General features: G+C 40.1%; 1 protein-coding gene across 1 annotated transcript in view; it reads right to left on the minus strand.

Annotated features, from left to right (window-relative positions):
* The window catches only part of mtmr2 (myotubularin related protein 2), an 85,783-nt gene that overhangs the window by 21,255 nt on the left and 40,764 nt on the right, over positions 1-23,764 (minus strand). Inside the window, exons 5-10 of the mRNA XM_067986377.1 lie at positions 23,335-23,436; positions 15,077-15,160; positions 8,092-8,241; positions 5,943-6,131; positions 2,747-2,932; positions 1,678-1,884 (exon numbers count right to left, since the gene is read on the minus strand). Coding sequence (XP_067842478.1) covers positions 1,678-1,884; positions 2,747-2,932; positions 5,943-6,131; positions 8,092-8,241; positions 15,077-15,160; positions 23,335-23,436 — 918 coding nt within the window. The remainder of the gene's footprint in view (positions 1-1,677; positions 1,885-2,746; positions 2,933-5,942; positions 6,132-8,091; positions 8,242-15,076; positions 15,161-23,334; positions 23,437-23,764) is intronic.

Raw genomic sequence — 23,764 nt, forward strand, 5'->3', positions numbered from 1 at the left:
TTACGACGTTAATGCGAATTATTCCCGCGGCAGCCATTTAGGGTCGGTAATTCATGTCACAAGGACCCTGTGAATAGCGTGATTTATGGTTCCTAAACCTCTCTGCCTCTCTCTCCTCCTTTAAGACACTCCTTAAAACCTACCTCTTTGACCACCTGTCCTAATACCTCCTTATGTGGCTTGGGACATTTTACTATGTTAATGGCCTATATAAATGCAAATTGTTGTTGTTGTTGCCCTGACATGACACTCAACCTTGGAGGCCCATTAAGGGACCAGTGAAGCTGTGGAGTCTCACTCCAGCAGGTAGTGAATTGTTCCTGAAGATTTTCTAATCCCTTTTACCTGCCTTGGCAGTCTTTTGTGCCAGTTTTGCAATCCACACTCCCGTTAGTGTTGGAAGATAATAATTTTCAGGATGCAAAGCTGTTTCGACACTCAGAAATGCAAATTAGATAAACTTCTTTCAGAAAATAACATTTTTGGATACAGTATATGAGTAATGAGACATGACATGGTGGGTATAGCATTAGTGGGAGGAAAAAGGTGACTTTAAATCTATGGTTCCCAAAGCTCTCCACCACTGGGGTTTTTCTCATGTCATTTCTTGGTCAGTTGTAAACTAATTGATAGAAATTTATTGCTATGATTAGTCAACAACTCCATTCTTGTTGTATCATGCAACTACCAGGATGGTAGTCTTTTTTCTTCTAGCAATTCCTATGTTCCTATGAAAGCAGTGCAATGATGTATCCACTGGGTGTTCTACTGATGGGTGGGACCACTGGTTCTATGCTTCATGGATCAGGAATGTTTGTACATTTTGCACACCTACACTGCCATTCATTCATTAACTTCTCAAGGACCAATACAACAATTGCCATGCTCAACTTGGTTACAGTGTCCTCTTCTTCTGCTTGTTCTTTTTAATTATTTTCTTACATTTCCTTTCTGTCACTTTTTTCTCTCTCTCTTAATCCACTCTTTCTTTCCCTGTCTTTCTGTATCTAATTTGACTCTAATTCACCTATTTCCTTCTCTGTAGTTCACTCTCTTTCTATCCTTTTCTTTAATTGGTTAAGGAGATAGACCATTGGGCATAATGTTCATGACGCACCAGATGCGACATTAACATCACTGCGTCATTATCATTTTGACATTCCAGCAATTTGCGGCGCAAATATGGCGTGATGTGAACAGTGAGGTAAGTGTCCAATTAACGTTGTTCGCCGCGAGATGCATCATTGCAGCAATTTCTGGGCCAGAGACTCAGTTTCAACAAACTTGTCTAAACATTATGAGAGCATCCTGCTATGTACACAGTGAAAGCAATAGCAGAAGACACAAGATGCTACCTTATCAGAGGTTGATTTTATACTGCTTCATAAGCCCAGGACCAAAACAAAAGTTCAGATTCCCAAAAATGTTATCAAGTGCATGGTGGCAAAAAAAATCATTTAAAACACATACACACACACACACACAAACATCAGCTGTACTTACTCAACTTGTGAATGTCATTTAAAAATTACAGAGAATTCCTCTAAATGGAGTGCAAATCTTCATTTAGGATCCTTAATAGAGTACGTGGGTAATATTATACATTTCCTTTATGTATTTCTAGTGGGGCTAGAATGAATGCTGCTTTAAATTACTGTAGAATGTATGCATACTCACAAGTTGAAATCTATGGCCAAAGCTAAGCCATTCCTTTTCAATAAGTACTTCAAAACCTCTAATTGTACGGTAATAACTGTCCAACATAAGCATAGCCAGAGATGTCAACTGGGCCGTTCGGTCCCAACCATCACTGCAGTGCACCACAACTGACGTCTTTCCAGATTCAACTTTATCAGCAATCCTCAAAGCACCAGCAAGAATTAGCTACAAGATATAAGAAAAGTACATTAGTTTATGGAACAAGTCTAAACACAGTGAAACAATGAGATTTACCGTAAAATATTACTTGAGTAATTTAATAATGGCAAAATCATTTGAAGTTTTCAATTGGCGATCATACAAGAATGAATCTAATCTAACGTTGTAAGTTAAAAGTCATATTTGAAAGCATTCCAATCTATTTACTAAGCCCTAATAAATCCTTTAGCTGAAAGAACTAATGACCAACAGTGGACCAGTTTCTCTTCAATACTAAAAATAACATTTGGCATTATGCCAACTGGGTCCCTGGTGAAAGCTTTCAGAGAGACTTCTTGCAGTTTAAAAAAAACAGTAGATATTGCACTCATCCTTCATTATGCTGCTAGGTAGAGCTGCACTGCAATTTGCTAATTTTACTAAGTGCCAAAGTTCAGAGATGGGCCACTTTTGATCAATTTCTAACACTCAACTTCAGTACTCTTGATTCCAATGAATTGAGGACAGCAAAAGTATAATGACACTGCATAATAATATTAACTTAAATAAAACTGACAGAAAAATAAAGTAATACATTGCAATGTATATAAGAGAAAAATATTGCCAAAATGTGCATTCTGTTAAGAACAAACAAATAAGCTCTTCCACTGTGGTTGAAAGCATTCTTTGTGTCACCTGAGGACAGCACATTGAGTGGATAAAGCCCAGAAGTGGATGAGCCAGAACTTTCTCCAGCTCAAGATTGCTAGAAACTCTGCATCTTAACTCTCAATTGCATCTCCGGCTCTGACTGCTAGCTCAGGTTGAACTGACAATGTGCAACCTTGGTGTCCTGGCAACTTTATTATACTTGAGTACTCAAACTTACTTTTATGTGTTCCAACCAGTGTGTTGATTCTAAATTGGATAACCAATGGGATTCTTCTATGTTGGGGTAAACTATCTCCTTCAATTTCCGTAAGGATTCCCTCATTACATGGATATTATGGATATCAAGGAAGACCAGCTCTGCATTCTGATAGGCATCTTCACTTTCATAGCCACCTCCCTTTGCCTGAGGAAAACAAAATATAATTCAAGCAAAACAGTCCCATATTTGTAAATTACAGTATTTCCAAGATGCAATTGACGACAGGAATTAAAAATGAATGCAATGACATCTTAAGCTTCAAAGGCAAGAACCATTCTCTTGATGATGTGGGTGTGATCTTCTAATCTTAGCTATGTCATGAATGAAAGAACCAAAATGCAAGGGTATTCATTATACAGCTTGAAGGCCAACTGCAGCCCTTGTGAGCCATTGCTACAGTCCTCAGCGGGGTCCAGTTCCACACACTGATGCTGCTGGTCTGATGAGAGCAGCGTTGTCAATAAGCTTTAGCAGTGACATCAGGTACATTTATCACCTATTGAGGCCATTTGTGTCAATGTCAAAAGGTGATGATCACCAGGAAGCTCAACAACAGAAAAATAATCCCCAAACTGTATTTGATAGTATGGACCGACATGATTAGACTAAAGACTGCATTTTTATTCCAGTAAATGCTGACTGGGTTAATACTATGAACACCATACTGCAAATAAAATATAACCATATCCTTAGGGAAAGTGAATGCAACCCATTGAAAAAACTATTTACCCCAAAAACATTTTACTTTAAGCAATAAGAATTAAAAAGATAACATTTTTGAATAATTTACGTTGTCTAAAAGAAGTTTGTTGGGTTTATCACAATGTATCTATCCACAGAATTAGTTCCAATATGGGCTAAATGCTTCCTCTCTGAATAATATTATCCTTAAGCACGGGGTTAGCTGCTATATGTATGCTGATGATTAGCAGACTTAGCCCTCTGTCATGAACCTCGCTGTCACCATGCTGTTCCAATGTTCTCCAGTTTAACGGCAAAACCAATGCTATTATGTTTGACTCCAGCCAAAAAAAACCACACCAAAATCCAATTCTATCCCTACCCTCGCTACTTGCTCAAGCTGAATCTGATGGTGTACAGCCTCGGTGTCTTGTTGACCCAAGCTGCGCTTCAAAGCCCACACCCTATCCATCATACCTACATCAACCTCCATTAAATGCTTTATCCCTATCTCAAACCCACTGCCACTAAAACCCTTATCCAACTCCTCATTGCCTTTAGGCTCGACTTCTCCAATGCCCTCCGTGAAGCATAGTTCCAGCCTGCACAAAATCCAACACATCCAAAACTCTGCAGCTTCCATTTTATCCTGTACTACATTTGCTCACCTATCAGCCCTATGCGTGCTGATCCCTTGTTGCCCCTGTGCATTGATTTCAAAATCTTTGTTTTGGTCTACATGGCTTTGCCCCATACTACATCTGCAGCTTCCTCCAGTTCTACATCCTAGCATGTACCTTCTGCTCCTCTGCATCCACTCTCCCTTACCTTAATGGTCTGGCACTGATAGAGCATTCATATTTCTGGAATTCTGTTCCTAGACCCTTCTGCCGTGCTCCATCTCTTCCCACCTTCAAAGACTCCTCAAAATTTTATTTCTTTGATCTCAGGTTTCCTAACTTTGTAACGTAGCTGTATTCAATGTCTTTTCATCCTCCCGAAAATAGCCGGACATTTTGCTACATTAAAGGTACCGTAGAAGTTTTTTTGGTCCCCTAATATCAACCCCCCCCCCCCCATTCTTTTACTTCAACAGTATTTTCCTTCTTATGAGCTATTTTACTTAGTGCATAAATCTTTGTTACTTTTCCCATCTTATCCTTAAAAACTTCCTCATCTTTTTACTGTTTTCCATTTCCCTAGTCTTGTGACTTTTCTTCAAAAGCAACCTCCTGTTTAAAGTTTCATGTTCCTTTCCTCTTCATCAGTTCATTTGCCCACTTAGTTTCATCTTGCTTCTTAATTCTTTGTATTTCCTAGTTTAAATCTTCGCCTCCGTGCACTTGTGTTTTTAAACTTTATTGTCCTCTAGAATTCATTTAATGACTTCCTTGTTTTTTTTTTAAACTATTGAATATTTATCTAATTGTGCTAAAATGAACTAATCTAGCACCAATAGAGTGGATTATTCACCCAGAGGGTGAGAACTGTTTTATCTATTTTAAAGATGCTGCAAAGTATTTAAAATGTGTTTTAAAAAGACTTGTGCCCAATGTCAGGTGGTGATGTATCACTGTGCATTGCATACAATGGGCTCGATTTTCCAGGGAAATTTCGGGTGCGTTGGGCTCCGAAAATCGGGGAAATCTCATTCGGTTTTGGAAGCCAGCTCTAATCTGCCGACTTCCGAGTTCCCCATGGACACATCTGTGTGCGCGCAGGCATCCTGAATCCGGAAGTCCCGCCGGCAATTAAAGCCGGCGGGATGATAGTTTAAGAGCCATATGTACCTCATTGAGGTAATTGAGGCACTTTACTTGTGACACATTCGGTAGTTTGAACGATTTTTTAACTTACCTGGGCGGCTTTCCCATGGCTTCTGATTCATGCCTGGTAAGACCAGGCGTGAAGGGCCGGATCAGGCAAAAAGAAACAAAATAAATTAAATAAAAAACCATTGCACGAAGTTAAAACACAAAATCAACCTACCTTTCCACCCTGCTCCGATGTCTCCCTCTCTCATCTCCCACTCTTCACCCACCGACGTCCCCCCTGATCGCCCCCTCTTCACCCTCCCCGATCTCCCCCCTCTTCATCCCCCCAATCTTCCACTCATCCCCTCCCCCCCTGATCATCTGTTCCAACACCTGTCAATCAGTCTGGCTGCTGGGCGTGAAACCCGGAGAGCATGTTAATCACCATCAATTACGATGCGATCGTGTCAGAAATGGTAAGTTTTGTTTATTCGGGTTTGCCACACGCACCTTCACCCCCCCCACTGCCACCATTTCAAAATTGAGCCCTATGTGTTTATCAATATCCTTGTGACAACCATTGGCCTTTGAGCAAATCATTGCTTGGACTGTGACCCTCAGCCAAAATTTAGACAGTACTCTGACAAAAAGAAACAATGCAAAAATACAAATATATATGTTTAGCTTGGAAGAAATTTAATTGAAGTGTAAAACATTACCTTGTTAGCCACAGCATTAACACTGGGCCTAGCATCAAAGATAAAGATTTTATGAGATTGTGCATTGGAATCCATTATAACTTGGAGATATTTTTCATCATCTTTGCTGCGTTTGCCACTCATACCAACCAGAGGCTGACTGCAGCGAGTAATTGTTGCCTGACTCTCTGGATGTATCCATGATATCACCTGTCAGGAAGATGAAGTGATTATAATCCCTAGTGTCTTGCAGATTCAAATCTGAATTTATTTATTGCTGAGGAGGAAGCCAGTCGCTATAGACAGATCATCTTTGGGATACACTTTTATTGCAGGGGTTCACTTTGAATATGTTCAAAAACAATTGATACAACTATCTTTTAGCCCCCAAAAAACAAGTATCCATAACATACATTAACCCCACTGCATCTAAGTAGAAAAATAGCATTTTGCTAATACACCCAGTTAAACTCATGTAATCATAGTGAGATTTGCCATGATGTCTAATTACTATAATTTTATTGAAGAAAATGCATCATGGCCTTGGAATTTGCCTTGTAATCCAAATTGCTATTGTATCAGACGCCAAAGGAGCATTCAGCTCGCCATTCAAGCATAGATTTGAACAAACTTTTTGAATGGACAGAAAAAGCATTAGAATACACAAAAGGTAAATTCAGTTGATTAGAGATTATTTGTAAAAGAATGGCGATACTGAAGCAAAGATTCCTTTAAGTTCCACCCACAGCACAGAGATTAAAGCAGAAGTCAAAGGAGAAAACAAATGCTGGAAATCTGATTCAAGTATTATTACACCATTAAATCTCAAAATGTGGCAGCTTCAAGTTCAATATCAAAATGTTAACAATCTAATCTCATCAGTTGTCATCCACAGAGGAAAATTTGTAGCTGTATTTAGCCTCAATTAATAAAGATATTGTAATCTGGAGTTCTCCCATATAGTTTTCTTTCTTCCACTATTCCAATATTTCTATCTCCTTAGCTTTTCCTGAGGCAAATACCAATCAATTATCCAAATGAATGGGTAGTCTTGCTGCTCTAATTTTGCTACCCTAACCAGCAAGTAGGAAAAAGCATACTAGTTGATTTCCCTTACAATATTTCCTCCTTCCTTCTGAGGAAGACTCTTGCCTCAGCTCAGCTACACCTCAGATGGCTTAACTGATCTAGAACTCACCAGGTGATGAATTGTTTGCCTAGCACTCTGTGGTTCAGTGTGGTAGTACACCAATATACAGTTCAACCAGGCTGCCAATATCATAATTACGAAATACATAGGGGTCGAGTTTCTGCTAGCTATAACAGAGCAATCCAGCCCAAAGGATCGGGGAATTTTAAAAATGAGTTAAGCCCAAAACCACTTACACTTGTGTTTTCTGCAATCTTTTCTGCTGGTACAAGATTCAATTTTACCTGAATCAGGCCCCGCCCACAGAACTGGCCATGTCCCCAGGTTGAAATTGCGAGATTCCGCCGATTGCGCTGGTTCAGGAAGGCTCTTTAAATTGTGTTAAATATCTTAGGTGCGCAGGCTCGAATAGGCATGTTTTAAAAGTATTTTCATATCAAAAAATATTTAATTTACTAAGAAACTGACTCGTGTATACCAATGAAACTATTAAATGGTTCAGTATAGTTTCTTTAGAAATGTCATTTTCAGTGATTTTAAATCAGGTTGCTCACAGGTGGAGGACTGGACACCCTTATTAAAAATGCTTATTTTTGCTGATAAACCCATTTTCATCTGTATTAATAAAACTGCACCAGGTTACCACACTTAAATACATCAAGGAATGCTTTTTAAATGGAAAGAAAAGAAACGATTATGTTCTATTACGCTGCCCGATTGCGCTGGTTCATGGAAGATTTTATGTTTGTGATTACGTAAATGAATTTTGGCAGAGACTTGAAGCCTTACCTAATTAGCGCACCTTGGGTGAAATTTCCCGATTGTGCCCAAAGTGGAAACTCTATCCCATACTGTTTACCTCTGCGGAAATGGATGTGGCAAACCAAAGGAAACTGCATTCCTTATATAAAATATAGGACTAAGATGCTAGAAAGATGCGATTCCACAAAATTATTAAATATAATCTGGGAATTCTTATTCAACATCAAACATTTTTATCAGTAGAATTTTTATACTTACTGGTATACGGCTTCTGGACCTGAAAGCTGCTACTTTCTTCAATTCATCTTCTGGGACATTCTCTGGTACCATCAGTATAGCAGGGTAAGTATCGCAAAGTTCATAATTATCATTTATCCTACTTAGTTTCCAGCTTTCATTGGGTAAACCCTGAAGTAATGGACAGAAATTAAAGATAACCATTCTTGATAAAATAAAAAATAAAATGCATTACTACATGGTTATGTAATACCCAACAACTTGCATTTACATAATTCCTTTAACATAGAAAAATGTCCCAAGTTGCTTCACAGAAGCATATGGCAAAAAAATTAATACCGAATCAAAGCAGCAGGAGGGATGATCAAAAGCTTAGTCAAAGAGGTGGACTTTAAAAATCATTTTAAAGGGAGGTGTAGGGACGGAGTGACTTAGGGAGGAAATTCCAGAGCATGGAGCCTCAGCACAGCTGCCAATAGTAGGGCAAAGGGAGGGGGTGATACATCAGAGACCAGAGTCAGTGAACGGAGAGTTTGGGGTGGGGAGGGTGTTTTAGGGCTGGAAGAGGTTACCAAAAAGGAGGGGGATAAGGTCACAGAGTGGGATAAACACAAGGGTGAGAATTTTTTATTTCAGCTGTTGGGAGACCGGAAACTAATGTAGGTCAGCAATAACATGGGTGCTGCGCATGAAGGGCTCGACGCAGAATGGGATACAGAGTCCTGGATGAACTGAAGTTTATGGAGGGTGGTGGATGGTGCCCAGGCAGAAGACTATTTGAGTCATTGGGTTTAAAGCATACAAAAATGTGAATGAGGATTTCATCAGATGAGCTGAGGTATGGTTGGGGCAGGCGATGCTGCATAGGCAGTCTTTTTGATGGAGACGATATGGGGTTGGAAGCCCAGCCAGGGCTTGAAAATAACGTCAAGGTTGTAAACCGTCTGGTTTAGCCTGAGACAGTTGCAGGGGAGTGGGATCGAGTAGGTGGCGAGGGACGGAGTTTGTGGCAAGGGCCAAAGATATTGACTTTAGTTGTCTCAATATTTAGCTGCATGAAGTCACGGTTCATTCAAGACTGGATATCAGACAAGCAGTCTAACAGGACAGAAAAGGTAGAGCTGGGAGTCATCAGCACACCTGTGGATGCTGACCCCATACCTGCGGATCATGATAATGGAAGAATGTAAATGAACATGCGAAATTGACAGGCAGGAAAAGACTAGCTGGTTCATCAAGCCTGCCCTATGCCTTGATGGCCGGAGCATTTTTTTTTATTCGTTCATGGGATGTGGGTGTCACTGGCGAGGCCGGCATTTATTGCCCATCCCTAATTGCCCTCGAGAAGGTGGTGGCGAGCCGCCTTCTTGAACCGCTGCAGTCCGTGTGATGAAAGTTCTCCCACAGTGCTGTTAGGAAGGGAGTTCCAGGATTTTGACCCAACGACGATGAAAGAACGGCAATATATTTCCAAGTCGGGATGGTGTGTGACTTGGAGGGGAACGTGCAGGTGGTGTTGTTCCCATGTATCTGCCGCTCTTGTCCTTCTAGGTGGTAGAGGTCACGGGTTTGGGAAGTGCTGTCGAAGCAGCCTTGACGAGTTGCTGCAGTGCATCCTGTGGATGGTACACACTGCAGCCACAGTGCGCCGGTGGTGAAGGGAGTGGATGTTTCAGGTGGTGGATGGGGTGCCAATCAAGCGGGCTGCTTTGTCCTGGATGGTGTCGAGCTTCTTGAGTGTTGTTGGAGCTGCACCCATCCAGACAAGTGGAGAGTTTTCCATCACACTCCTGACTTGCGCCTTGTAGATGGTGGAAAGGCTTTGGGGAGTCAGGTGGTGAGTCACTTGCCGCAGAATACCCAGCCTCTGACCTGCTCTTGTAGCCACAGTATTTATGTGGCTGGTCCAGTTAAGTTTCTGGTCAATGGTGACCCCCAGGATGTTGATGGTGGGGGATTCGGCGATGGTAATGCCGTTGAATGTCATGGGGAGGTGGTTAGACCCTCTCTTGTTGGAGATGGTCATTGCCTGGCACGACCTCTGGTGGGTCTGTTCTGCCGATTTTTTCTATTCCAGGTTTTTATTTAATTAATTGAATTTAAATTCCCCAGCTGCCGTGGTGGGATTTGAACTCGTGACTCTGGATTATTAGTCCAGTAACATAGCCACTATGCTACCGTACCCTATGTCATCATGAATAAACACCTCCCCCTCCCCCTCCCCCTCCCCCCCCAGCCATGTAATCTCCTGAGGAAATGGAGGGAGTCAAGGATGAATCCATAGGGGACACCCATGGAGACAGTGTGGGGTGAGAAGAGAAACCATTTCTAGAGATGCTCTTGCTATTAGATAGGTAAGAGTGGAACCAAACGAGAGGAGTCCCACCCAGCTAGGCAACGGAGGATGGTATGGTTGACTGTCAGAGGCTGCAGAGAGGTTTAGGAGGACATCAACTGTTAACATCATAGTCATAAAGGAGGTAATTCATGACTTTGGTTAGGCCCGTTTTCATGCTATAAGAGCAGAAACACGATTGGAGAGATTCAACCAGGAAATTTCAGGAAAGGTGGGCATGGATCTGGGAGGCAATAAGACATTCAAAGATTTTTGAGAGGAAAAGAAAATTGCAAATACAGTGGTGCCAAAGTTGGGTTTTTTTGACAGGGTGTGGGGGTGGTTGGAGATGGTAGCAGTTTAAAAGGGACGGAGAGTGCCAGAGGAGGGAACTGTTTACAATATCTCAACATCACAGGCAGGGGGGTGAGTCATGGCTGTGTTTCTTTTTCCCTTCTCACTTCTATCTTACCCTACACATTCTGCAGGACAAACTGCAGCTGCTTTCAGCAGCCAATCCTCTCAATCTGCTTACCCATCACACTAAAAGCTAACCCTTGTCCCTCTCTTTCATTTCAGGTACTGAAAATGTTGTGACCTCTGTGGCAATTCAGGAAGAGGAGGGCAGCCTTCCTGAAGACACAGCATCACTTGATCTGTCCCTAGCAAGCACCAGCTCAGAGACTAGCACGTGTACATTAGAGGGTAAGGCTAGAGGAGGGGTCTTCTCACAATGAATCACTGGGCACAAGTGTGCAGGATTTAGGGCAGGGGATAGGATAGCACAGTGCCAGCTCGCTGGAGGGCAAAATTGCTGCAGAGGAGTCAGATGCTGACTTCAAGAGCCCAGACTACCGATGAAGGCTGATGGGCATACACCAGGAAATGTTAAGTGCATTGGGCAGGCTGCCAGTGAGCTTACGCACAATGGATGAGAGCATGGAGGAGTCCAGCTTCAACTTGTGTCAAAGCTTCGCACAAAGCATTAAGGCCATCTGTCAATCATGGAGCAAGTGGTCAGCTCCATGAACATGGCAGTGGGACCCACCATGAAGTTTTTGGTGACAGCTCTGACAGCTTCCATGGCAACTCAGACTGCTGCCATTTTGGCTCCGGGTCCAAAGTTGACAGGGGCTTCCAGAGCGTCACATCATTCCTGCACTCTGTTCTGAAAGTGAAGGCGCAACCCCAGGAGAGTGGCATTGGCTCAGTGAGTGACGTACCTTTCAGGATGACAGCATGACTACCACACACTCTGCCAGTGCACTCATCAGTGCCACAGCACCAGCTGGGCCAGACTTCCCCAGCCCTCAGGACCCAGAATTACTCGAGGTCATCCACCATAGCCATCTGAATTGTCCTCAATGGAAGCTCAGCCGCCCTCTACCTCTCAAGCTGTAGTTACTGGGGATACACTTAGGAGCACTAGGATATGTAAATGAGCACACAGGACTGGCACTAAGGGTTTGCAAAAGGATGATTCTCAATTCAGCAAATGAATTATTCAAATATAAATTGAGTTGTAGTAAAGATTCTTTTTCTGGATTTGGTGTTGATGTTAATATTTATAGTCAAGTGAGGGCAAGAGCCATGAGGCTGGTCTGCAGGAATGCAATCAGATGGTGGTTGTGAAGACGGTGGTTATAAAGATTGTGGGACTGTAGGTGTATTGGGGTGGGAGGGATGGTTCTGATGAAGCTCTCTTGTATTGGTTGTTATCGAAGAGCTATGGCAGCTAGGGGGACTGGTGGTCGATGCTGCTCCTGCTCTTCCTCCTCTTCGTGCTGCTCCCCTCCTCCTCCAGCCCCAAAGGTAGACCTACCAGACCACCCATGAGTGAAATAAAATATTTCCAAGGCAGACAAGCAGTCCAGCACCAGCACAAGGTTGTTCCCAGATCTCTCAAAGCCAGTACTGGAATGGAGAAAATAGCCAAAAATGGCCTCGAAGTCAATTAGCAACTGAAAAGAACAAACCAGCAACTAACTTGTATGAACGGGATGAGCCCTTTTAATGGTGCTCCTGCAGGGTCCATGCTGACTGTTAGCGCCATGATTTGCTGGGCGTGTTTATCATGTGGTGAGTCAAGTGCACGTGTAGACCAATTTCACTAAAGGGTCCTACAACCAGCATAGGGCCCTTATTTTATTATAATTAGGTTTTTGCATCCTTCCAGCACATGCCCGTGACACCGACAGGCTGCCTGATCCAATATCGCAGGCAGTGCACTTCCGGCGCAGGACAGGTGCATATGTGCTGCCCCTCATTTTGGACCCTTGGGAGCCCATTTCACCTGAAAAATGGGTGTGGCACGATTCAATTTCTAGGTCATTCTGTCTTGTGACGACATTAAACAATTAAAACATCTACCATAACCTTGTGTTTCTAAAAATAGACTTTGTGACAGGCCACAAAGCACAACATAGCAGGCATAATGGTGGCAGTTCAGTGGATATGAAATATACTTAGGGCTCTCAGTTCAATGAGTCACTGGAATCATCTGCAGTGTATTGCACATTGCAGTTCCCTGCTACCCATTACTCTCAGTTGAATCCATATTCATCAAATGTGGGATATTTGCAAATTTGTAACAATTTCCATTAGTTTGTCACATAGTAAATATAGAGTTACATAGAGTCTATAGCACAGAAACAGACCATTCGGCCCAACTTGTCTGTGCTGGCATTTATGCTCCATACGAGTCTCCTGCCACCCCTCTTCATCTAACCCTATCATATCCTTCTATTCCTTTTTCCCTCATGTGCTTATCTAGCTTCCTCTGAAATGCATCTATGCTGTTTGCCTCAACTACTCCTTGTGGTAGCAAGTTCCACATTCTTACCATTTTTTGGGTAAAGAAGTTTCCCTTGAATTCCCTATTGGATTTATTAGTGACTATCTTATATTTATGACCTCTAGTTTTGGACAGCCCCACAAATGGAAACATTTTTTCTATGTCTACCCTATCAAACCCTTTCATTATCTTGAAGACCTCTATCAGGTCATCCCTGAGCCTTCTCTTTTCTGGAAAAGAAGAGCCTCAGCCTGTTCAGCCTTTCCTGATAAATATATCCTTTTAGTTCTGGTATCATCCTTGTGAATCTTTTTTCCACCTTCTCCAATGCCTCTATTTCCTTTTTATAATATGGAGACCAGAACTGTGCACAATACTCCGAGTGTGGGCTAACCAAGATTCTATGCAAGTTCAACATTACTTCTCTGCTTTTCAATTCTATCCCTCTAGAAATGAACCCCAGTGCTTAGTTTTCTTTTTTTATGGCCTTATTAACCTGTCTCGTTACTTTTAGTGATTTGTGTATCTGTACACAGAGATTCGTTTGCTCCTCTACCCCATTTAGACTCTTATTATCCAAGCAGTTTGTGGCCTCCTTATTCTCGCTACCAAAATGCACCACCTCACACTTGTCTATATTGAAATTAATTTGCTATTTACATGGCCATTCTGCAAGTTTATTAACATCTTCCTCTATTTTGTCGCATTCTTCCTTTGTATTAACTACACCTCCCAATTTGATGTCGGCCACCAATTTTAAAATTGTACTTCCGAGTCCTGAGTCCAAATCATTAATATAAATTGTGAACAGTGGTCCCAGCACCAATCCCTGTGGAACACCACTTCCCACCTTTTGCCAGTCTGAGTAGCTACCCTTAACACCTACTCTCTGTTTTCTGTTTTGTAGCCAGCTTGCTATCCACTCTGCTATCTGCCCCCTGACTCCATATGCACTGACCTTATTCATGAGTCTACTATGTGGTACCTTATCGAAGGCCTTTGGAAAATCCAAATATATTACATCTACTACACTACCCTTGTCTACTCTTTGTTACTTCTTAATAAGGTTGGTCAAGCATGATTTTCCCTTCTGAAATCCGTGCTGACTATTCTTTATGATATTTTCATTTTCTAGATGTTTTTCTATTACATCTTTGAGAAAAGATTCCATTATCTTTCCTACCACCAACATTAAGCTAACTGGTCTATAGTTCCCTGGACTTGTTCTATCTCCCTTATATATTCCTATATTTAATTGGAATAACATTAGCTGTCCACCAGTTCTCCGACACTATTCCCTTTTCTAATGAATTTTTGTATATATGTAATAGTGCCTCTGCTATCTCTTCCCTAACTTCTTTTAATATGCACGGATGCAATCCATCCGCACCAGGGTTTTATCCTCCTTAAGTTTGATTAGTTTATCAATTATTTCCCCCCTTTCTATCTTAAATGTCTTTATATCTTTTTAAATTTCTTGTAATGTCATACCCACCTTGTTAGACTCCCTGGTAAATACTGAGGCTCTACTGGTATAATCAGCATAAATAACTTTAAAAATACAGAAAAGGACACCACACAAATATTTTCCTGGTGCCATAATGTAAACACTTCAGGACTTTCAGCAGCCACAAAACTCAAACTCAAGTAGGGCTATTTGCCCAACTTTGCAGCTAAAGGTTAGAGAAAGTGGACTCAAACATCATTAACTAAAATATACTCAGTTACACAATGAAGATCAAAAAAAGAAAAAAAACTTTGAAATTATAGATCACATCACATGGACACACATACATGTTAACAGGTCAAAAAAACTTCAACAACTTGTAAGTGACAAACACATTAAAGAAAGTAATTCAATAATGCAAGTCACTCACCATTCTCTTATACTCTGTAATTGGGTCATAAACCTTCCAGCCATCCTCTGGAAATATTTCACTGTATTCATATGCAAATAAAGGCTGGAAAAACATAAAAAGAATTTCAGGTGAAGGATTACACAATGTTACAATTTGACCTACAGTCCTTGAAGTCCAAACTGTTGTTTAAAATTCTATTTGCCTACAAATTTCTACGGTTTTGTACTGTCCTCTGATGTTTTATTGTCCTGCATTATTAACTCTCAAGACTCTTCATGGACCACAGGCAGCTTAATAGCTCCTGCTGGAAGACCAAACCTTCAATCATTCCACTATCACTCAAGCTTTCATTGGACAGTTTTCACTGGTTCTGGACATAGCACTACAACAGCAGTTCCATCTCAGACACAGGAAATAAATAGAAAACAGTCTTACTTCACATCCTGTTGGGAAAGAAAGTGACACTAATTGGTGGCAGCAGTGACACCTGCAGCCCAAGTAATCTAGTGACTCTGGAAAGAATCACAGCGACAGCAGATAGAGGAAAGGAAGCCAAGATAAAAGAAACAGGGTGACAGCTCCCTCCATCCCCCCACCACAAAAATCACCAATGATCAACTTACATTATCCTTCAACAAGTGAACTTAAGTCTCTTGGGTTGAAAGATAATTTAATGTAATTGCAATAAGGTTCTCAGATCCTGCTCAGATTATTGCCAAAAAGGTTTTCCCTGCATATCAAATAAAAGAATATCTGTGCTTCCTAGTTACCGTTGTATCATGAAATAGCCCCACCTCTTATTAGTGCAACTCTCCCTTGATGGACAGCAGGAACACTGGCAATAGTTGAGATCAGACTTAGATAGGACAGTGGAAAAGATGAAGAGTCAAGAATGCAGGATTTTGAAGGTGTAGGGGTTGGAAACAAATTAGTGACAGCTTGGTTGAGTATTTTAATTACCAAAATTAATGGCTCTGCTTGTCTTCTTATAAAAAATTATATACTTCTAAAAAAAATAAAATAAAAGGGTATATAGAAATGGAATAAAAATCTTATCTTTCCAAACATTTCCATCGTCTTTTCCCTTGCAACATATTGCTGAGCTTTTTCCATTCAACCCTGGAATTATGTTGCACAAGTCTGTTTATACTTCAATTATGTTTTACAATCTGGGAAATGTACCATGGGAACATTCTCAATCCATTGCCAACTGTGATGCTAATAACACTGATTAGACAAAATTGGTTAGGGTCTACAGGGAAACGGTTACGTGGCAAACACAAACAAATATTAACACCAGAGGGGGGAAAAAGGAGTATTACGGTATCCTATTCATTAAATTGGAGAGTCTGATTCAAGTTGCCGCACATCAGTCGAGCAAGGACTACTCTTTCTGTTGGAGACAAGAAAGCCCAAGATGTTGCAATCAAAACACTTATGCAGCTTCACAAAACAAGTTATTTCTCATAGTACTGTCTTCATATGAAAGTTGGTCCAACAGCATAAAAGTTCAGAGTTAAGATCAGAGAAATATGATCATAAGCATTAGTAACACTAGGTTTAGATATTTATTTAACATAGCAGGGAGGAGGGCATTAAATCTAAAAAGTCCAAGTGTAATTTTTGCAGAGTACAGCAGCACTAAAAATGCTCAGCTTATTTTGCACAAGTTGCTCATTCCTCTTATATTAATGTTACTTTTGTGTGTTGAATTCTTGTGCTCATCAAGGTAGAGGAGGATCAGTCCTGAAGTAAAATTATTTTCAGTTCCATCACTAAGCTTTCCAGGTCATACATGGCAAGTAAAATACTGTACTTGGCCTCCACATGCCTCGACTTCCAAATCCAGAAGAGCACCCCACCTCTGGATTTTTCCATTTCTCCATTCAGCCATCTTTATGGTCTGAATGGAATTGCCATGTTAGTGCTGAATTGTAGGTAGTTTTGTAGTGTGACTGCATCCAGCAGCAATTGGGTTGAAACTACCGAAACTCATTTCACGTAAGACCCTTACAGTCAACAAAGGATACCTAATCCTATTAGTATTCGTTGGATTTGAAGCAAGTCTGAAAGATGCAAGGAAAGCGCTATTTTCCACTTGGCCAGCTAGTCGTCATCATTAATTTGTTTATCAGTAAAGAGTATAATTTTTGTCATTTATATATTGTTTCCAAAACAAAACGGGGGAACTGGAAACAATAATTCGTAGTGAGGAACCAGATGTTGTGGAGATAACTGAAACATGGCTACATAAAGAACAGGAATGGCAGTTAAATATTGCAGGATATAATGTATTTAGAAAGGATAGGGAAGGAAGAAGGGGGTAGAGTAGCTGTACTAATTAGAGACAACATAATGGCAATAGGAAAAAGGGGCATAAGTAACATTAAGATAGAAACAGAATCCATATGGATTGAGACAAAGGATAGGAAGGGATCGATCACATTAATAGGTATATTCTACAGACCACCTAATAGTGGAAGGGAGGTGGAGGAAGAAATATGTAAGGAAATCTATGAAATGAGGAAAAATATCAAATAATAATCATGGGAAATTTCAACTACCCCCAAATAAACTGGTAAGAGATAGGGAAAGGGGGATGGAGTTTTTAGTGTGTACATGACTCCTTTCTTACCCAGTATGTGAGAAGACCAACAAAAGAGGAATCACTGCTGGATCTAGTAGTGGGAAATGAAGCAGACAGATAAGCGTAGGGAAACATCTAGGCAATAGCAATCATAACATAGTAAGGTTTAAAATAATGAGAAAGCATGGTGAGAAAGCATTTTAGCTCAGACAAAGACCAAAGTAATAGATTGGAAAAAGAGCTAATTTTGAGGGGATGAGAATGGAATTAAGGAAGGTAAACTGGAAAAAAATGTTGACAAAGAGATAGAACAGCAGTGAGAAATATTTAAAACGTTGATCAAGAGAGTTCAGGAGAAATATATTCCTTTAAAAAACAAGAAAAAACTAGCCAATAATGAAACACCATGGATGAATAAGGAGATAAGGGTAAAATTGAAATGAAAGAAAAAGGCAAACTGTAAGTACATAGACAGTAAAGGAGAGGATAACAAAAGGGAATGCAAAAAGGTTAGGAAAGATGTCAAAAAAATTAGGAAAGCAAAGAGGAACTATGAAATTAAATTATCAAGGAATATAAAAAGAAATAGCAAAGTATTCTACAGACACATAAATTAGGGATAGGGCTACAAAGGGATGCACAAGATAAACTCTGAGGCAACAGCGAAATGGCAGAAATATTGAATAGTTACCCTGATAATAAAGGATGAGATAAAGGCAGTAGTGAGAAAGTATTTTAGCTCAGAAAATCAGGATGTAGAATCAGTATGGGTGGAGCGAAGAAATAACAAGGAGCAGAAAACACTGGTGGGAGTAGTTTATAGGCCCCATAACAGTAGTTATAGTGTTGGACAGAGTATAAATCAGGAAATTAAAAGCAGCATGTAACAAGGGTAATGTAATAACCTTGGGAGACTTTAATCTTCATATAGACAGGGCAAACCAAATTGGCAAAAGTAGTTTGCAGGGCGAGTTCATGGAATGCATTCGATACAATTTTCTAGAACAATATGTTGAGGAACCAACTAGGGAACAGGTTATTTTAGATCCAGTATTGTATAATGAGACAGGATTAATTAATAATCTTATAGTTAAGGATCCTCTGGGGCAGAGTGATCATAATATGATTGAGTTTGAGAGTGATGTAGTTAAGTCCGAAACTAGGGTCTTAAATTTAAACAAAGCCAATTACGTAGGTATGAGAGGCGAATTGGCTAAGGTAGATTGGGAAATTAGATTAAAAGATGTGACAGTAGATAAGCAATGGCGAATATTTAGAGAAATATTTCATAATTCTCAACGAATATACATTCCCTTGGAGAATAAAAACTCCATGGGAAAAGTGATTCAACCGTGGCTAACTAGAGAAGTTAAGGATGGTATTAGATTAAAAGAAGATGCTTACAATGTTGCCAAAAAGAGTAGTAAGCCTGAGGATTGGGAGGGGTTTAGAAATCAGCAAAGAATGACTAAGAAATTGATAAAGAGGGAGAAAATTGAATATGAGAGTAAACTGGCAAGAAATATAAAAAGATTGTAAGAGCTTCGACAAGTATGTAAAAAGGAAGAGATTAGCGAAAGTAAATGTGGGTCCCTTAGAGGCAGAGACAGGAGAAATTATAATGGGGAATAAGGAAATGGCAGAGACGTTAAACAAATGTTTTGTATCTGTTTTCACAGTGGAAGACACAAAAAAAATACCGGAAATAGTGAGGAACCAAGGGTCTAATGAGAGTGAGAAACTTAAAGTAATTATGATAAATAGAGAAAAAGTGCTGGAGAAATTAATGGGACTAAATGCAGATAAATCTCTTGGGCTTGATGGTTTACATCCTAGGGATTTTAAAAGAGGTGACTGCAGAGATAGTGGATGCATTGGTTTTGATCTTCCAGAATTCCCTAGATTTTAGAACAGTCATTATGGATTCGAAGGTAGTAAATGTAACCCTGCTATTCAAGAAAGGAGGGAGAGACAAAACAGGGAACTACAGGCCAGTTAACTTGACAAAAGTCGCAGGGAAAATGCTAGAATCTATTATTAAAGACGTAATAACACAGCACTTAGAAAATCATAATATGATTAGGCAGAGTCAACACGGGAAATCAGAAATGAAAGGGAAATCGTGTTTCACAAATCTATTAGAGTTTTTTTTGAGGGTGTAACGAGCAGGGTAGGTAAGTGGGAACCTGTGGATGGAGTATATTTGGATTTTTAAAAGGTAGTCGACAAGATGCCACATACGAGGTTGTTACACAAGATTAGGGCTCATGGGATTGGGGGTAATATATTAGCATGGACTGAGGATTGGTTAACGGACAGAAAACAGAGAGTAGGAATAAACGGGTCATTTTCGGGTTGGCAGGTTGTAACTAGTGGGGTGCAGCAAGGAGCAGTGCTTGGGCCTCAGCTGTTTATAATATATATCAATGACTTAGATGAGGAGACAGAGCGTAATGTATCCAAGTTTACTGACGATACAAAGCTAGGTAGGAAAGTAAGCTGTGAGGAGGATGCAAAGAGACTGCAAAGGGATATAGACAAGTTAAATGAGTGGGTGAGAAGGTGGCAGATGGAGTATAATGTGGGCAAATGTGAAATTATCCACTTTGCTAGGAAGAATAGAAAAGCAGAATATTTTTTAAAAGGTGAGAGACCAAGAAAGGGTGGCATTCACAGGGATTTGGGTGTCCTTGTACACAAAACACAAAGTTAACATGCAGGTACAGCAAACAATTATAAAGGCAAATGGTATGTTAACCTTTATTGCAAGGGGGTTGGAGTACAAAAGGAGTACAAGAGTAAGGAGGTATTGCTACAATTGTACAGGGCTTTGGTGAGACCACACCTGGAGTAGTGTGTGCAGTTTTGGTCTCCTTACCCAAGGAAGGATATATATGCCTTAGAGGAGGTGCAACAAAGGTTCATTAGATTGATTCCTGGGATGAGAGGGTTGTCCTATGAGGAGAAATTGAGTAGAATGGGTCTATATTCTCTGGAGTTTAGAAGAATGAGAGGTGATCTCAGAGAAATGTATAAAATTCTTAGAGGGCTTGACAGAGTAGAGGCTGAGAGGCTGTTCCCCCTGGCTGGACTGTCTAGGACTAGGGGTCATAGTCTCAAGATAAAGGGGTGCCATTTAGGACCGAAATGAATCTTTGGAATTCTCTACCCCAGAGGGCCGTGGGGGGATGCTCAGTCGTTGAGTATATTCAAGATTGAGATCGATAAATTTTTGAACACTAAGGGAATGAAAGGAAATGGCGATAGGGCAGGAGTTGAGGTAGAAGATCAGCCATGATCTTTTTGAATGGCGGAGCAGGCTCGCGGGGCCTTATGGCCTACTCCAGTTCCTATTTCTTATGATGTGGAGATGCCGGTGATGGACTGGGGTTGACAAATGTAAAGAATCTTACAACACCAGGTTATAGTCCAACAATTTTATTTGAAAATCACAAGCTTTCGGAGATAATCTCTGAAAGCTTGTGATTTTCAAATAAAATTGTTGGACTATAACCTGGTGTTGTAAGATTCTTTACCTATTTCTTATGTTCTTACTTTGTCTCAGTATTTACCAGAGAGACTAACAAGGTGTGTATGACATTAGAAGAAGGGATCAAAAAAGGTATAAAGACATTTAAGATAGAATGGAGGGAGATAAACGATAAACCAGTCAAACTTAGGTTAAAACCCTGGTCCAGATGGATTGCATCCACGCATATTAAAAGAAGTTAGGGAAGAGATAGCAGAGGCACTATTACATATATATAAAAACTCATTAGAAAAGGGAATAGTGCCAGAGAACTGGCAGACAGCTAATGTTATTCCTAAATTTAAAAAAGGAAGAAAGAACAAGTCCAGGGAACTATAGCTTAACAACAGTGGTAGGAAATATAATGAAATCTTCACTCAAAGATGTAAACAGAAAAACATCTAGAAAATGAAAATATAATGAAGAGTAGTCAGCACAGATTTCAAAAGGGAAAGTTATGTTTGACCAAACTTATTGAATTCTTTGAAGAAGCAACGGAAACAGTACACAAGACGTAATATATTTGGATTTTCAAAAGGCCTTCGATAAGGTACCACATTGTAGATTCATGACTAAGGTCAGAGCATGTGGAGTCAGGGGACAGGAAGCAAAATGGATAGCAAGCTGGCTACAATGCAGAAAACAGAGATTAGGGGTTAAGGGTAGCTACTCGGACTGGCATTAGGTGGGAAGATGTTCCATAGGGATCAGTGCTGGGACCACTGTTGTTCACCACTTACGTCAACGATTTGGACTCAGGAATCGGAAGTACAATTTCAAAATTTGCAGATGACAAGAAATTGGGGGCTGTGGTTAATACAAAGAAAGAATGCGTTAAAATGCAAGATGTCATTAATAAACCTGCAGAATGGACGTGTAACTAGCAAATGAATTTCAATATAGAAAAGTGTGAGGTGGTGCATTTTAGTAGGAAGAATAAGGAGGCCACATATTGCTTGGATAATAGGAGACTAAATAGGGTAGAGGAGCAAATGGATCTCGGGGTACAGATACACAAATCACTAAAAGTAGTGAAGCAGGTTAATAAGGCCATTAAAAAAAAGCAAACCAAGCACTGGAGTTCATTTCTAGAGGGATAGAATTAAAAAGCAGATAAGCTGTATTAAACCTGTATGGAATCTTGGTTAGACCACACTTGAGTACTGTGCAGCATTCTGGTCTTCATATTAAGAAAAGGATATAAAGGCATTGGAGAAGGTGTAAAAAAGATTCACAAGGATGATACCAGAACTGAGAGGATATCCTTATCAGGAAAGACTAAACAGGCTGGGACTCTTTTCTCTAGAAAAGAGAAGGTTGAGGAGTGACCTGATAGAGGTCTTTAAGATAATGATAGGGTAGATGTAGAGAAGATGTTTCCACTTGTGGGAGTCCCAAACTAGAGGTCATCAATATAAGATAGCCGCTAATAAATCCAATAGGGAATTCAGGAGAATCTTCTTTACCCAAAGAGTGATAAGAATGTGGAACGCGCTATCACAAGGAGTGGTTGAGGCAAATAGCATTGATGCATTTAAGGGAAACTAGATAAGCACATGAAGGAGAAAGGAATAGAAGGCTATGCTGATAGGGTTAGATGAAGTAGGGAGGGAGGAAGCTCGTGTGCAGCATAAATGCCAGCATAGACCAGTTGGGCCGAATGGCTGTTTCTGTGCTGTGGAACTGATGTAACTCAATATACCAAGGCTAACATGAAGTTGGTTTAAATCAGTTCTGGATCTAATCCTGGAAAAAAAGCAACCCAAATTTTGATGAATTTCCTTTTCAGGTTGGTTTTTGGAACATCATTCTTCGCTCACTTCTGAGGTCACTTTAGTTACATACACCCTGTCCAAATTACAAGAAGTTCATGCTGCCAAAGTAACCCACTACAGGGCTTTGCACTTAGTCTATATTCTGGAACAACAGAATTAGCCACTACAAATTTTGGTACAAAATTAAATTTGCAACTGTGCTTCAATTTTCAACATTACTTTCTATTAATGCTATAAATAATCACCACAGAGCAAATCATTTAGAGATAGACTTAGCTACTGGAAAATTATATTTTATAGTGAATCCTCATTTGCATTCGATCACTTATCATGTTTTTTTTAAAGCACGCAAAGAGACAGCCATGGATTAAATATAAGACAATACCAAGTTGTTGTTTATGGGAAATGCATATTTCATTAAGTTCTCAAAGATGGATCGCCTTGTATGTCCTTCTTGTTTATGGGCAAATCGGATGGTCCGAACATCCTGCAACATGCAAAAACAGATTATTGAATTGTGGAAATGCTATTACCAAACAGTAGAAAGAAGATTCTTTAAAAATGGGCATTTCTTTCCTATTGCTCAATGAAAATTACATCTATACTATTCTGTAATGTTCTTTGTACTTTAAAAAAAAAGCTAACAAAGATGCAAGTATTTACAAGCTTCATGGAACATTTATGTTCATACTTGCATTAATGTGTAAAAGATGCAATAACACTCCATGAATATGAGTTAGGATGTATTCTTCATGCCATTTTTGAGATGCAACTTTACTCTCTGTTAAATATATCCATGTTACACATCATTCTCC

This window comes from Heptranchias perlo, chromosome 6 (genome assembly GCF_035084215.1).
Source record: "Heptranchias perlo isolate sHepPer1 chromosome 6, sHepPer1.hap1, whole genome shotgun sequence".
NCBI classification, from domain to species: Eukaryota; Metazoa; Chordata; class Chondrichthyes; order Hexanchiformes; family Hexanchidae; genus Heptranchias; species Heptranchias perlo.